This window comes from Hippocampus zosterae, chromosome 17 (assembly GCF_025434085.1).
Source record: "Hippocampus zosterae strain Florida chromosome 17, ASM2543408v3, whole genome shotgun sequence".
Classification (NCBI taxonomy): domain Eukaryota; kingdom Metazoa; phylum Chordata; class Actinopteri; order Syngnathiformes; family Syngnathidae; genus Hippocampus; species Hippocampus zosterae.
Window position 1 is genome coordinate 14,888,456 of NC_067467.1, and position 17,462 is coordinate 14,905,917.

Here is a 17,462-nt window from a genome sequence, read left to right on the forward strand (position 1 = left end):
TTAACCATAATGTGAGCGACAAACCGACAGAAGAAAATTGTCATTTATGAGTTTGCAGTGAACGTGTTCTTTATTTGACAGCAATAATACCTTATGATTGGGAGCTCATATGATTTGCACGTGGGAAAGTGCAATACAAAAAACTATTACACCTACATTTGACCATTGCTATTTAGATGTAATGAGGCCTGGAAGTTGTGCAGGACACTAATTGAAAAAAAATTAATAAACGACAACTATTTATATTTATCATATAGTTTCTAAAAAAAAAAGAAAAATTCTCTTTGAACATTAAATATCTTTGTCCTGCATTCAATTAAATCAACAAATTCTGGTTTTATTTGTTTCCCACAACTTCCCAACTGCATAGGAATTGAGTGTCGAGAACGTGATCATGGGCAGAGCTTTATAGTAATAAAAGTGTTGTTTATTGATATGTATGGCCTTCCTGATCCTTGTGACAAATCATTAACGTGTATTTTCACATAAATAACTATCAATTATTAATAAAAACACAATAATAACATTCATAATTTGTGATAATTTCTTATTTTAGAAGTGGGGCATATCAAACTGGTAGCCTTTTGCCTTAATCAGTACCCAAGAAGGAGCGCTCAACTTCAATAGGTTGGTGACCTGTGTATCATGCTCTTATTCAATAATGAAAACAATTAACAATAAAACACAGCAAATCACATACCCATCTATTGATTGCATCGAGTACCTCCTTCTCCCCAGCACAGTAAGCATCCACTGAACCACTGCTGGATGCTACCAAATAGGACAGAGGGATTTCAATTTGTTTACCACAGTATACACGCCCCTCAAAAAGAAATAGAGAAGTGACTAGTTTTGCTGTACATGTTTGGATTTGTGATGAACATTAGACAAAAGTATATATTTCTAGGTTTTTGCATCTGGATTTAGTATCTTGAAAGGTAGTACAGCATTGTTTATAACAAAACACCCCAATTCTTTGAAAGAAAATGCAAATCCCGCCCTCTAAAAGTTGCTGTTGAATGATTGATTTTCCATCTTTTCTCAGGTTAACGACGACTTGTTTTTTAGCCCAAAATAACTGGTTATACCTCTAAAATAAATGTCTTCTTCAAATGCAAAAGCCAAGTCTGAGACTAAGCATGGACATTTCGCACTATTTATTGTTGAAATAATAATTGTAATTGTACATACCTGGGTGACAAAACAAACATGTCAGTCACACAATCCTAAAGTTTTACTAGCATAAAAATGGACAAGTTCAAACAATTTATTATAAGATAGAGAAAATACGAACTGAAATGTTGATTGCTTGTCTCATACTATATTTATAATCAAACATTTTTTTTCCAGTCTACAGCAGTCATGAAGAAATGGGCCTCATTGTTCGTATTCTTTTGGAGGGGAGTGCATGATGAAACATTTTTAGAATGTATCAACATGGACATGGCAACAGTAACTATTGACAATTGTTGGGAATAATGATAGAACAAAATGCGAAGCAGGAATTAATACTTGGACCATGTTTTAAATCATTAGGCCAATAATTCTGCCGATTATTGGCGTTGAGATTTACCTTTTTTCAAATAGACTTTTTTACTGGGAATTCTTGTACTTTTTGTTTTTGTTTGAAATTAAAACAGAAATAGGTGACAGTCATTTTGGAATACGAATGTATATATTTTAAAAAACTTTTAGCGAGGAATTTACCGGTACGTGTTTGCCTGTTCATCTAACTCAGGACATGCCAATGACCGTGGAAGCTGCCTGTACTTTCATTTTAAAACAAAGCTGTCTGTTGTCTATATGTCAAAAATTAAGAACAACACTCAACATGTTTAACTTGCTTAATCACATTTCAACAAAGTTAAAAGTTTGGCGGGGTTCCCATTTAATTTTGATGCCAACATTGTTCTTTATACTGCAAATGAATATTACCTGTAAATATCGGTTATCTGCCTCCCAAACAACTAGTAATAGGCATCGGCCTGAACCCCCAACCCCCCAAAAAAAGACCCATATGGTCACTTACTATTTTATTTAACTTAAAATAAGGATATCCTTGCTGTTCTGTGTTTTTGTTAATGGAAAAGTTGTTTTCTTAATGACATTTGTAGACAATATATTAGATGATGACACCACTTACCTGCAGTAATTTCCTGAGAATACTTGAGCAGCACCACAGGAGAGTGGAGTTCATCCTCCACCTATTAAGCGACAAAGAGACAGTCATCTGAGATTTAGTGACAGTGATGGCCATACTTCAATTTGACCACTGTATGGTATGTAAAATAATGACCAGTTTACAGGATGGAATAGAATCAGGGTCATAAAGTTTTTTTTGTTTGTTTTTTAAAGATAGTGATACAAACGGTCGTCAGGGAGGGTTGTTTTTTGTTTGTTTAATAGCTATACATACTGTCCATTGTTGCCTAAAAGAAGCAGCCCAACGACACAGCAACTTTATCTTGGGGGAAAATCACAAGACGGATGAATCGTTAATGCATTCAATACATTAGTGATTGCCTATTTTTTATGAACTCGTGATCAACGTTGCCAAGTTTTAGATGAACATGTGAATCAAACCATGACTCAGTAACAAGACACAAAACTACCCAGGATGTGTCTACCTGGATTAGCTACATCACCAACAGTCTTGCTGACATTGACATCATGCATCCCACATATGCCAAATGTAAACCCTGCCATTTTGGCAGGACAGAAAACATTGCAAATGAGAATTTTCCCTTTCAAGTGATAATGGCCAATGCATAGTGTTGTCAGTAGGGAACGTATGGATCACACATCCCATCTCCCTGTATCTGACATATTAGCTTAGGACTAAAATAAGAAGAGGAGAGTACAACATAGATGGTTTTACAATGGGAAGAGAAAAAAAAACATCCAGTGTGCTATTGGCCAGAGTATGGCGCGGGGTCTTTTTTTAAAACTACAAACCCAATTCCAATGAAATTGCGCCATTGTTAAACATATAAAAACAGAATTCACTGATTTGCAAATCATATTGAACCTATAGGGTGGCCCGGTGATCCAGTGGTGAGTGCGTCGACCTCACAGTGCAGAGGTAACGTGTTCAATACCGGCTTTGGCCTCCCTGTATGGAGTTTGCATGTTCTCCCCCGGCCTGCGTGTGTTTCTCCGTGTACTCCCACATACCAAAAACATGCATGGCAGGTTGATTGGACACTCTAAATCAGGGGTGCTCAAACTTTTGGATCGAAGATCTACTTTTCGATCAACTAACCTCCCGGGATCTACCTTTACCGGCACGCGCGCGCACACACACACACACACACACACACGCACACGCACGCCCTGATGACAAACAGCCTGAAACTGAGGCATGCGACGCCCTTTTGCAGCCTGTTAACTATCGTAGCTCACGCGTACCGTTTTAAAGTGCTTCCCTGGGCCCTCCTAGATTCCTATTCTTTGCTCGTGCCATCGGTGAATTGTACATGAAGCAAACTCTGAATGAGAATAATGACGATAAAAGATAGAGTGCAACAGTTCTGATCACAAGCTGCAATTGCAGACTGCTGAGAGCTAACAACTTCCGGTGACGTAATCACGCGCCACCGTAAATTCAATATTTACCTGCTTTATTTTATTTTTAAATATTTTTTGGGTGAAAATGAGACTGATAAGATGATTAGGGGGCAGTGTACATTAACACAAAAAATATATTATTAACATGTACAAAGACACACAAACGGTTGTGTTTTTTTTCTCCTCGACACTCCTCTGATCTACTTGGGACCCGTCTTAGATCTACCGGTAGATCAGGATCTACCTAATGAGCACCCCTGCTCTAAATTGTCCCCTAGTTGTGAGTGTGAGCGTGGATGGTTGTTCATCTCTGTGTGCTCTGCGATTGGCTGGCAACCGATTCAGGATGTACCCTGCCGATTGCCCGAAGACAGCTGGGATAGGCTCTAGCACCCCTCGCGACCCTTGTGAGGATAAGCGGATCGGAAATGGATGGATGGATTCAACCTATATTTAATTGAATACACTACAAAGACAAGATATGTAATGCTCGAACTGAGGAAAATAATAATAATGTTTCACTTTTGTAGCTAACACGTTCCAACACTGCCACTCTGTGACAGTGTGTATATGGTCGTTTCCCGCTATATGTGCCCTGCGACTGATTGTCGGCTAGTTCAGGGTGTATAAATAAAAAATAGAGACTCTGGAGAAATCACTGCATGTAAGCAACAAGGCTGATCTTTTGTAAAACCTTTCTGTGGATTGATACACCACATCAAAGCACTGGTGTAGGCTTCATGCCGACACGTTTGATACGTGTCGGCATGACACGCTTTGTAAATTTTTCATTCATTTCATTTGTGTCTTCATGATCTCTTTTTTGGGAACTACAAGTGCTATGAGTAACCATCCACCCATTGATTTTCGAATCCACTTATCCTCAAAATGGTCGCAGAGGTGCTGGAACTAACCTACCATGCGCACTCACAATCACACGCAGGTATGGGGAAAACATGCAAACTCCACACAGGAAGGCCGGAGACGGAATTGAACCCTGTACCTCTGAACTGTGAGGCGGACATGCTAACCAAACAGTCACAGTGTAATCGAGCTGATTGGGTCATTCGGTCGTTCTTGTCAATCAGGATTGTGAATGTGGAGTTTGGGTGTGAGAGTTCTCCTAATATCCAACCTGTCTAGCTTGCGCATGTTGGCCATCATTTCCGTTTTAATCAAAGTGAAAATGTGAATTCACTTGGGCAGAAAGTTGACTGATAATACGTTTTTGTATCATTGCTCTCCATTTTAAATCTGACACCTGCCAATATCGCTCCCATCCTGCCAGAATGGCGGTGTAAGCAAATGCACATGGGGAACAGTCACTTCACCCCCCCCCCCCACACACGACCCAAGAGAAACCACCCATCACAGATTGCATCTAATCGAGATCATGCTTGGGTTGGGTTCAAAAGAGGTGTGCATGGGATGCCTCACATCGGGGTCATGAATAATGTATGTGTCTGGCGTTGTCAGATTATCTAAAATGTACTGGATAGTGAAAAGCTCAGTCTGTTTCTCAAGTTGTTTGTGACAAGTGTGTATAGTCTTATTTTCATAATATTTTGAAATAAACTCAGCAATGGAAGAACACCAAGCCGAAAGGATTCCAAGAGACTCAAGCAGGAGAATCTTTTTTCTGCTAAACTACATTTGTAGTTTTGGTGCATAGTGATGGTTATTGACCATTAGCATCCTGAACAAATATCCCAATACAATTGAATTTGATTTAAAGATCCAATAAAGTGACAAAAAATATATACTGGTGTGTGTGTGTGTATACATTATATATATATATATATATATATATATATATATATATATATATATATATATATATATATATAAAGCGGCTGGATAGCTCAGTTGGTAAGGCATCGGTTTGGCATACGGGAGACGGTGGTTCTAATCCCGCTTGGGGCAAAAATGAGCACATAACACCATCCAGTGTGGGTCCTTGGGCAAGATCCTTCACGCTAATGCCTACCTCATACAATGATGAGAGACAATAAAACGAATGACATGCCGGCTCAGACGTCGCCCGGCCAAACAAGGTCTGCGTCAGGTGCTGGGGAACCAGAGCACGTTGATGAAAAATGGGCTACTGGAACAAAGCGGAGATGGGCGAGAGGGGATAACATGGCTCTGTTGGAATGCTACTACTCAAGCAACCCTAGTCAGAGGGGTTACATGCAGAGAATGTGGGCTACTTCGAAACCCACAGTCACGGTTGACCACGAAACAACTAGTAGCTCAGTGTTCCAACATCCACAAACGGCAACTGCTGTCACAACTTGAGATTGATGAGGTACAACGCAGGTTCCATGGCGAAGGGCCCCAGGCTGCCAGATCAGAGGAGGTCATACAAGAGATTGGGAGGCTAGCCCCAATGAATGCAGATGATGAGATTGGGTGGCCAGCCCCAATGAATGAAATGCTGAGCGAGGCAGCAACTGACCTGAAAGCTAAGATCATGGCGAGAATGGAAGCTGGGCAACCTAGAAACCGATTACAACGGCTATGTGAAGTACCATCTGAAAGTCTCATAGAAAGTGTGAATGCAGCACTGAGGGCGATCCCTACCGTAACGATCACAGAAACCAATGAGCTGATATACGCTTCAGCATCAGTGATCCTGGAGACTCTGGGCTATAAGAGCAACCATGGAAGCCATGAGATACGTTACCCACCATGGAAAAGACGGTTGGAGGCTAAGATCAAGGCGGCCCGGAAAGATGTGAGTCAATTGACGGAGGCCCAGAGAGGTGTGATGAAAAGGCCGATATCAGAGAAGTACATCCAGATGACCATACTAGAAACTGCCAAACAAAGGCTCCAAGCCTTGTCCAGTCGCCTAAAGCGGTACACGAAAGAGAATGAGGCCAGACGAATAAACAGGCTGTTCGCAACACAACCTGCGAAAGTGTACGCTCAGTGGCAGGGTCCTAACAACAGAGCTGACCCACCAAGACTGGAAACTGAAAGGTACTGGAAAGGCATATGGGAGAAGGAGGTTGCACATAACAGCAGTGCACAATGGCTGGTGACCATGAGAGAGGAGCACAGCAACCTCCCTGAACAGAACCCAGTTACCATAACAGTGGCAGACATACAGGAAAGAGTCTCAGATATGAAGAACTGGACAGCACCAGGCCCGGACATGGTCCACACCTACAGTCACAGCACTCCATGAGCGCCTAGCAGTACAAATGAACTAGCTGCTGAGGGATGGGACTCACCCAGAATGGCTAACCGAAGGGCGAACGATCCTGATCATGAAGGATCCCTCGAAGGGTGCAGCCCCATCCAACTATCGGCCAAAAACCTGTCTCTCCACAACATGGAAGCTCATGTCAGGCATCATTGCGGCTAAGATAAGTGGACACATGGATCAATACATGAGCGAAGCACAGAAGGGCATTGGTAGAGATACTAGAGGAGCCAAACATCAACTCCTGGTTGACAGAACAGTCGCACAAGACTGCAGGTCCCGACGTACCAACCTGTGCACAGCTTGGATTGATTACAAGAAAGCCTATGACTCGATGCCACATACATGGATCACTGAATGCTTGGAGTTGTATAAGGTGAACAGGACCCTAAGAGCCTTCGTTGCGAACTCGATGAGGATGTGGAAAACCACACTTGAAGCCAATGGCAAGCCACTTACCCAAGTGTCCATCAAATGTGGCATATACCAAGGTGATGCACTCTCCCCACTGCTGTTCTGCATAGGACTGAACCCGCTAAGCCAAGTAATCACCAAGACAGGCTATGGATACCGCCTCAGAAATGGAGCTACAATCAGTCACCTCCTCAACATGGATGACATAAAGCTGTATGCTAAGAGCGAAAGGGACATAGATTCCCTGATCCACACAACCAGGATCTACAGCAGCGACATCGGGATGTCATTCGGGCTTGAGAAATGTAGTCGGATGGTGACTCAGAGAGGAAAGGTAGTCCGCACTGAAGGGGTCTCACTCCCTGAAGGAACAATAGCAGACATTGAGGACAGCTACAAGTACCTTGGTATACCACAAGCCAATGGCAACCTCGAACTGGCAACAAGGAAAGCGGCTACGGCCAAATACCTCCAGCGAGTGAGGCAAGTCCTAAGAAGCCAGCTCAATGGCAAGAATAAGACCCGGGCAATAAACAGCTATGCCCTGCCAGTGATCAGATACCCTGCAGGAATAATAAGGTGGCCAAAGGAAGAGATTCAGACCACAGATATTAAGACCCGAAAACTCCTAACCATGCATGGAGGGTTCCATCCCAAATCCAGCACCCCGAGACTGTACGCAAGCCGAAAGGAAGGAGGCCGAGGACTAGTGAGTGTGAGAGCAACTGTCCAGGATGAAACATCCAAGCTCCATGAATACATCAAGGAGAAGGCTCCAACGAATGACGTACTCAGAGAATGTCTCAGACAATGGGGAACAGAAGATGAGGCGCTGGAGGAGGGACCATCATGGGAGGACAAGCCCCTACACGGGATGTACCACCGGACCACAACTGAAGTGGCTGATCTCAAGAAGTCCTATCAGTGGCTAGAGAGGGCTGGCCTGAAGGACAGCACAGAGGCACTCATCCTGGCTGCTCAGGAACAGGCCTTGAGCACCAGAGCCATCGAGGCCCAGATATACCACACCAGACAAGACCCAAGGTGTAGGTTGTGCAAAGAGGCACCTGAGACGATCCAACACATAACTGCAGGGTGTAAGATGCTGGCAGGGAAAGCCTACATGGAACGCCATAACCAGGTGGCTGGCATAGTCTACCGAAACATCTGTGCGGAGTATGGACTGGAAACCCCAAGGTCAAAATGGGAAACACCTCCGAAGGTGGTGGAGAATGACAGAGCGAAGATCCTGTGGGACTTCCAGATCCAGACTGACAAGATGGTAATGGCGAACCAACCAGATATCGTGATCATAGATAAAGGGCAGAGGAAAGCTGTTGTAGTGGATGTAGCGGTCCCAAGTGATGGAAACATCAGGAAGAAGGAACATGAGAAACTCGAGAAATACCAAGGGCTCAGAGAGGAGCTGGAGAGAGCCTGGAAGGTAAAGGTGACAGTCGTGCCTGTGGTGGTCGGAGCACTCGGGGCAGTGACCCCCAAACTAGATGAGTGGTTGCAACAGATCCCGGGAACAACATCGGACATCTCAGTCCAGAAATGTGCAGTGCTGGGAACAGCAAGGATACTGCGCAGAACCCTCAAGCTTCCTGGCCTCTGGTAGAGGACCCGAGCTGAATGAGGGACGGACACCACCCGAGGGGTGAGATGAGGATTTTTTTTTTTTTTTATAAAAGAGCTGTCAAACGATTAAAATATTTAATCTAATTAAAAATGCAACTGTCATAATTAACTCAAATGAACTAAAAAAATAATCGTGATTACTCACACATTTATCGTTTCTGAATTTCCTTTTACATCTTTTGTCCTATTTTTTCCCCCATTTTAATGCTCTCATCAACATGGAATCATGAATCAGTTTTCTATGTGCCAAATGCAAATATTTACTGAAATAACAATTTCGAGTTTCAATTTTACATGGACATTTTTCACTAGGTGCAGTTATTCACACATAATCTCTCACACAATAATATCACTGTCCATCAATAACGGTGAAAAAAATATTTTCTCACACAATAGCTGCTTTAACAGATTTTTTTCATGAAATCAAAACAGAGCAATATAACATCTAAGGTACACTAGTATTCAGCCTATGGTGGATTTAAACCATGGTTGCATACTTCATTTTTCTCAAGTTTGCTTTCAACACAGCAGTCTGTTTCTGTATGTTTGTTGAAGAATAACAAGGCACCGGACACCAGTGTTCATTATGTGCCGCTGTATTGGAAACTGCCGGCCATACAAACAAGCACACGCACTTCCCACGTGCTGCAGGGGCAAACCATTCTGAAAGGGGGGGGGGGGGGGGTGTTCACTCCCTCTAACACAGTCAGGCTATGTTGATTGTATTGGTCCTTCTTGCGCGGAAGTCTCTCTACGTTTTTTGTCTACCTCATTTCGAATGACTACACTTGGTTCGATGACAACACTGGAGACATTTTACTTTCGCTACGTCGCTACCACTGTAGCGCACCGTCGCTGTCAGACGAACACAGAGAAGCTCCACCCGCTCTATTTACATGGACAAAGAACACTGTAACCTTCCACACAAAAAATAGTTCCAAACAAGTAACGATCGCGTCAGTGGCATACATCGTATACCTGTATGATACAGAGAGAGAGAAGAACAGATAACTTTGGTCTTGTCAGTGGAGCAATATGGCAACTTTTTAAAAGTAAACTTTCCATTCATAAACTCTTTAAGTATCCGTTTTCAGTGTCTCGCGCTGCCGTAGCTGGCAAAACAGACATGGGCGTGGACTTCTGCAGCGCGCTTGTTGTTTTGTTTCTGGTGTATTTATAGAGCAACGTAACATCCGCTTGTGACGTGTGCCGCGTTAATCTCGCGAGAAAAAATTTAATCCCGTTAAAATTCATTTAAATTAATGCCAATACAAACGTGCTAAACTGACAGCTCTAATAAAAAAAAATCCTCATCTCACCCCTCGGGGTGGTGTCCGTCCCTCATTCAGCTCGGGTCCTCGACCAGAGGCCAGGAAGCTTGAGGGTTCTGCGCAGTATCCTTGCTGTTCCCAGCACTGCACATTTCTGGACTGAGATGTACGATGTTGTTCCCGGGATCTGTTGCAACCACTCATCTAGTTTGGGGGTCACTGCCCCGAGTGCTCCGACCACCACAGGCACGACTGTCACCTTTACCTTCCAGGTTCTCTCCAGCTCCTCTCTGAGCCCTTGGTATTTCTCGAGTTTCTCATGTTCCTTCTTCCTGATGTTTCCATCACTTGAGACCGCTACATCCACTACAACGGCTTTCCTCTGCCCTTTATCTATGATCACGATATCTGGTTGGTTCGCCATTACCATCTTGTCAGTCTGGATCTGGAAATCCCACAGGATCTTCGCTCTGTCATTCTCCACCACCTTCTGAGGTGTTTCCCATTTTGACCTTGGGGTTTCCAGTCCATACTCCGCACAGATGTTTCGGTAGACTATGCCAGCCACCTGGTTATGGCGTTCCATGTAGGCTTTCCCTGCCAGCATCTTACACCCTGCAGTTATGTGTTGGATCGTCTCAGGTGCCTCTTTGCACAACCTACACCTTGGGTCTTGTCTGGTGTGGTATATCTGGGCCTCGATGGCTCTGGTGCTCAAGGCCTGCTCCTGAGCAGCCAGGATGAGTGCCTCTGTGCTGTCCTTCAGGCCAGCCCTCTCTAGCCACTGATAGGATTTCTTGAGATCAGCCACTTCAGTTATGGTCCGGTGGTACATCCCGTGTAGGGGCTTGGCCTCCCATGATGGTCCCTCTTCCAGCGCCTCATCTTCTGTTCCCCATTGTCTGAGACATTCTCTGAGTATGTCATCCGTTGGAGCCTTCTCCTTGATGTATTCATGGAGCTTGGATGTTTCATCCTGGACAGTGGCTCTCACACTCACTAGTCCCCGGCCTCCTTCCTTTCGGCTTGCGTACAGTCTCAGGGTGCTGGATTTGGGATGGAACCCTCCATGCATGGTTAGGAGCTTTCGGGTCTTAACGTCCGTGGTCTGAATCTCTTCCTTTGGCCACCTTATTATTCCTGCAGGGTATCTGATCACTGGCAGGGCATAGCTGTTTATTGCCCGGGTCTTATTCTTGCCATTGAGCTGGCTTCTTAGGACTTGCCTCACTCGCTGGAGGTATTTGGCCGTAGCCGCTTTCCTTGTTGCCAGTTCGAGGTTGCCATTGGCTTGTGGTATACCAAGGTACTTGTAGCTGTCCTCAACGTCTGCTATTGTTCCTTCAGGGAGTGAGACCCCTTCAGTGCGGACTACCTTTCCTCTCTTAGTCACCATCCGACTACATTTCTCAAGCCCGAATGACATCCCGATGTCGGTGCTGTAGATCCTGGTTGTGTGGATCAGTGATTCTATGTCCCTTTCGCTCTTAGCATACAGCTTTATGTCATCCATGTAGAGGAGGTGACTGATTGTAGCTCCATTTCTGAGGCGGTATCCATAGCCCGTCTTGGTGATTACTTGGCTTAGCGGGTTCAGTCCTATGCAGAACAGCAGTGGGGAGAGTGCATCACCTTGGTATATGCCACATTTGATGGACACTTGGGTAAGTGGCTTGCCATTGGCTTCAAGTGTGGTTTTCCGCATTCTCATCGAGTTCGCAACGAAGGCTCTTAGGGTCCTGTTCACCTTATACAACTCCAAGCATTCAGTGATCCATGTATGTGGCATCGAGTCATAGGCTTTCTTGTAATCAATCCAGGCTGTGCACAGGTTGGTACGTCGGGACCTGCAGTCTTGTGCGACTGTTCTGTCAACCAGGAGCTGATGTTTGGCTCCTCTGGTATCTCTACCAATGCCCTTCTGTGCTTCGCTCATGTATTGATCCATGTGTCCACTTATCTTAGCCGCAATGATGCCTGACATGAGCTTCCATGTTGTGAAGAGACAGGTTATTGGCCGATAGTTGGATGGGACTGCACCCTTCGAGGGATCCTTCATGATCAGGATCGTTCGCCCTTCATATATATATATATATATATATATATATATATATATATATATATATATATAATATACACAATATACATACATACAGTATATACAGTACATACATATACTGTATATCTATACATACAAATATATATACACATATATATATGTATATGTATACACACATGCACACACACATATATAAATTATATATATATATATATATATATATATACATACAGTATATATGCAGTATGTGTTGTGGTCCTCGAGCCGGTCCTTGACCTCAAGGATCGACTCGACGGAACCGGAAATTGGTTACCATGAATTTCCGAAATCCTCAGGTCTGCTCCTGAATTATTTGAAATTTTGCAGCATTTGTTTATCATTGTATGTACATGTTGTTGTTTGCGTTATTATCATATGCAATTGAATAGGTAGACCCTTTCAGAATTCGAAATTTGGTACTCTCTCAATGCATAATGGGACTCATACTTTTCTGATCAGCGAGTCCCTGGGTCTCGCTGCCGGTAAACTGTAAAATTATCACTGAGGGGTTACCACTTTTTCTGCAGTCAGTGATTGACTTCTATGCAAAGTCATTTCTCAACTTGTGTATCATGCCATGTCATGCCTGTAGAGTGTTGATTTACTTCAAAATACTAAACTACTGCACTAAAACATTAATTCACAAATGTATATCATATGATTTTATTTTTTTCCTCAGTATAAATAACACATATCCTGACTGTTCTAACTCTTTGAATAAAAACACTTCATTCCAGCGTTAGGGAGCGCACAGGGTTATGATGGAGGGGTGTTGCAAATCATGAGGACCTGCCCAGATTTTCTGAATATATTGAACAAATGTAGAAATATATTCTGTATATAAAATACGGACCTCCTCTAGTTTCTTGGAGGCTGTGGCCATGTCTGGTATCAACCAAAACGAGAGCCTGTTGTGTGGCTCACAGCTCCACGGTGTCACTGTGTTCGTTTAAGTTAATTTTGATGATTTGTTTAAACCTTGGAGTGCATTCAAAACTACTGGGGAGGGAGCGCACACTGCCTCTCTGAACAAGTGTACTTTATTTTCTTCATACACACAATCAGACAATGATGGTGTTTGCTGCAATGGAAATAAAGTTAAGGCTCATTCAGACCTAGGCGCAACAAATTGGGATCCGTATCATTGGCAGTTCTAACTGGTGAAATAAATTGTCTAATGGTGCTGACACATCACAGATTTTAAATTAAAGACATGATGAGACGTCACAGGGCTGAGGGGAGCAGCTCTTGTGTAAGGGCTTAAGCTTTGGAACACACATGGTTACAGTTTAAGTCCCATTGCATACAAAAGATGAAGATTGAACAAGACACCAATCCCAGCCATAGCACAAGAGGGGCTGCACCGTTTGGGCATGCCTGCACTCTGACATCTTCTCTAGCTTGCTTACTTGTGATGTGGTTCTCTTTGTGGTGTGCACCAAAAATGTATAGAACTGTTTACATATCCGTATAATATTCAGAAATATTTATAAAACAACAGGATATAAGTCAATTATTCATGACCCTGCAATATCTTCCAAAGGCAACAAAATTAATGATAACATGCCTGTGTTGTCCACATCCTAAACAATTAGGAGGACGTGAACAGCCATCAGCCAATGGAGACCCAAATACCACTGAACTAATGTTGGTGGAAAATGACTGAGTGAAAGAGAAAAGCAGGAGGAATAGGCAAATGACAAAGAGTGCTGGTGACAGGCAGAGACTTAGCTACAGAGACAGAGGAGACTCCCACCTACAATAGAAAGCAGAAGGGACCCCAGAATATCTCGTAGGGAAGCCCTAGAAATGGGCGGGATCGGTGGCATGACAGCCTGCAACCAAGGTAACCCATACTGGCTATTATAAAGTGACCATAAAAAAATACTTTTTTTATAGCACGTTTTGGAAAAGAGTTTTTGTACGCCTTTAACTGTTTGCACATTTTCAAACATTTTGACATTTTATGTGCAAAGCAAACAGTATCGAATTAATGTCAAGTGGAATGAAAATGATAGAGGGTTTTCAAAATTTTAAGTCAATATATGTCTGAAAAGTGAGGCGCGCATTTGTATTTAGCCCCCCGGACATCTACAACAACCACATTTATACTCTCAGTATAAATATGCCTGTTCTGTGTTGGCCTCAGTACCGGTATCATGAAGGCCAAGGAGCTCACGAAAAAAGGTCAAGGATAAAGTTGTGGACACAGAAATATCCCAATATCAAAAAACATCTCCATTCAATCACCCAACAATGGAGAAAGTTGGCAAATCTACCCAGACATGCCCACCCATTTAAACTGGAAGAGCGAACGAGGAGAGATCTGGTCAGAAAACTGCAGAAATCCACTGTTCAGGTGGGAGAATCTGTCCACAGGATGACTCGAAATTGTACACTTGACAAATCGGGCCTTTATGAAAGACTGGCAAGAAGTCGCCCTTGTTAAAAAAAAAGGCCTACCGGTAAGTTTTATTTTGTTATGTAGGGAAAGAAAGTAGTTGGGGCAGGCTGATGAAAGCCAGTGTTCAACCAAGGCCCCTCCGACCACCGCCAAACATACAGTACACACGCGTGTTCATGTTAGGGTTCATTCAAGGTCTCAAATATTCATATAAATGTTCACCAAATGTTAGCCAGACAGTAACCAACAGTTTTATTTTTTTTTCTTATCGCAAGGAAATTTAGAATATGTTCAAAATTCCCTTGCGACAAGTACATGCAAACGTCTGACGAATGTCTGCCGACCATTTGCCGCAATTAAAGGTGCTATCGCAGCCGCAGTTCATCAAGTATTGATGATGCAGAGGATCTGAATACAAATGCACACCATGTTTTTATTTGCTTAAAATTTTCAAAACTTTCATTTCCGTTTCACTTGACAATCATATGACAGTTTGTGTCTTCTTGCTTGGCTCTCGGCGAAGGCGGATGCTTTTGCTTTCTGCTCCTGTCCCCCCATACCGACCCCCACCCTTCCCTGCTCGCCACGCAGTCCATGTGCTGTCTTTGTCTGACTTTTCCTAGCCTCCTGTTGTATTTTCAGCCTAAAACAAACATTGGTTCGTCTCTGGATGCCATCGACAAAATTTCCTCGATGAGAAGAGCAGGCAGTGTGGAGCCTACTAGCCCCTTGGGGACTTTTGCTGCTGGGTACACCCTAGATCCTCGGAGGAAGCGGAGAATGGTGTGCCTGTCAACACTGTCCGTTGAGGATGTGGATGACATCTACATTATCGGCCTTCCGATAACAGGTATGCTGCTGTTTGGTGTTAGCAGTTTCCTGACCTATCGCAAAATTCAACCGACGGGAGCGGCTCTATTGGAAGCGAAGAGGCTGCCGGTCTAAGGAAGGCATAGTGCGGATGCCCAACAACTCAGACTGTGCTCAACCACAAACTGTTGCGGTTTTGGAGCGTCTTTGCAAGATGGTCAAAAACTTGGAGAAACTGCAATCCGTGCTCAAATATTGACTGATATCACAGATTTGGCTGATCGATGCCACTAAAGAGACATAAGCCACGGACTCAAGGCTCTCTTAAATTCTTGGGCAGCCTGCTACCAAAACAACATCTGCTATCTCGACCTTCCCCTGATGAAAGTATTCACGGAAGCTAGTCCCCCACCATCACCCCCTACTTCATACATTCCCTTGTTTCACCGTCTTCATTTTTTATGTCTTGTGACCTGTTGTAACTGTCATATGCTTGTGCAGGAGTTTTTTGCCTAACTCAAATTATCCTCAAAATGAGGGTAGTTCGAGCGTGTTTTTTTTCTCCCCCTCTCCCTCCCTTGTGGTTTCTTTCTGACTTCCGGGTTGAGTGAACGCTGGCGTGTTTTGGCTGCCGCTGCTCAACCCGTATTGTTCTTTGTTTTTTGTTATTGTAAAGTGTCCTTGGGTGTCCTGAAAGGCGCTTATAAATCAAATGTATTATTATTATTATTATTATGGGTCAATCACATAAAGACTTTTTGGCTGTAAGGTGCCAAAGCAGGGAAAGTTCGAGCGGTATGAATACTTTTGCAAGGTACTGTACACATTCCCCACACACAGTTTCCCAACATCATCCATCTTTGCTGTGAACTTAGATAACCAAAAAATAAAAATAAACCAAACCGATCAATTTACCAAACACCCACAAGTTAGAGATTCACAGTCAGGGCTCCAGACTAACTTTTTCCTGGGAGCATCTTCGCCCCCAACTTCAAATTGTAGGGACACAAGCAAGACATTTAGGTAAAAAAAGTAAGTAAAAAATAATTCACATTTTATCTTTTTACAGGTAGTCTCTGTACAATGGACCCTCAGTTCTGCATCCACAAATTTGCATATTTGGACATTTTTTTCTCATCTCTTTAAAATTGTTTTTTTTGGGGGGGGGTGAAGTTTCTTTGTATGGTAATTGGAACATCGGTGTACTTGTGAATTTGGCCCTTCAGCCTCAACATATTTGCTCAAATAATCACAGTTATATCACGTGACTGGATATCAATTTCAAAACGTGTCTCCTCTCATGTACTGTTGTATTATCTATTTTGATAGCAACCCAAAATGCATCTTGGAATATTTTCCCCAACACCAACTGATGCATCTTTAAATAGGAAGACATCCCAAAAATATTTTGATAATATTGGGCGACCCGGTAGTCCAGTGGTTAGCACGTCGGCTTCACAGTGCGGAGGTACCGGGTTCGATTCCAGCTCCGGCCTCCCTGTGTGGAGGTTGCATGTTCTCCCCGGGCCTGCATGGGTTTTCTTCGGGTGCTCCGGTTTCCTCCCACATTCCAAAAACATGCGTGGCAGGCTGATTGAACACTCTAAATTGTCCCTAGGTGTGAGTGTGAGTGCGAATGGTTGTTCGTTTCTGTGTGCCCTGCGATTGGCTGGCAACCGATTCAGGGTGTCCCCCGCCTACTGCCCGAAGACAGCTGGGATAGGCTCCAGCACCCCCCGCGACCCTAGTGAGGATCAAGCGGCTCGGAAGATGAATGAATGAATGAATGATGTATGCAGCCCCAGTAAATCTGTTTTTGGAATGAATATGAGTGCAGCAATAAAATCCACTTGTTTTTCTCCATTTAAGGGGGCAGCCATTTTGTCAATTGCTGTGGACTGAAAACAAACTCCCAGTTGCTCAGGGCTCAGGTAAGAACCAATCATGGCTCAGCTTCAGAAAACAGGCAAAGCCATGATGAGTAATTACCTGAGCCCTATTGTAAAGACATTTTTGGGGTTGACTTCCCCTTTAAGCAGACAAGAA

General features: G+C 43.5%; 1 protein-coding gene across 5 annotated transcripts in view; it reads right to left on the reverse strand.

Annotated features, from left to right (window-relative positions):
- Positions 1 to 17,462, reverse strand: part of pdxdc1 (pyridoxal-dependent decarboxylase domain containing 1) — a 53,695-nt gene that overhangs the window by 20,178 nt on the left and 16,055 nt on the right. For all 5 annotated transcript variants that reach the window (XM_052049646.1, XM_052049644.1, XM_052049645.1 and 2 more), the window contains 2 exons: positions 2,144 to 2,204; positions 701 to 771 (listed from right to left, as the gene is read on the reverse strand). In XM_052049646.1, the coding sequence (XP_051905606.1) occupies positions 701 to 771; positions 2,144 to 2,204 (132 nt within the window). The remainder of the gene's footprint in view (positions 1 to 700; positions 772 to 2,143; positions 2,205 to 17,462) is intronic.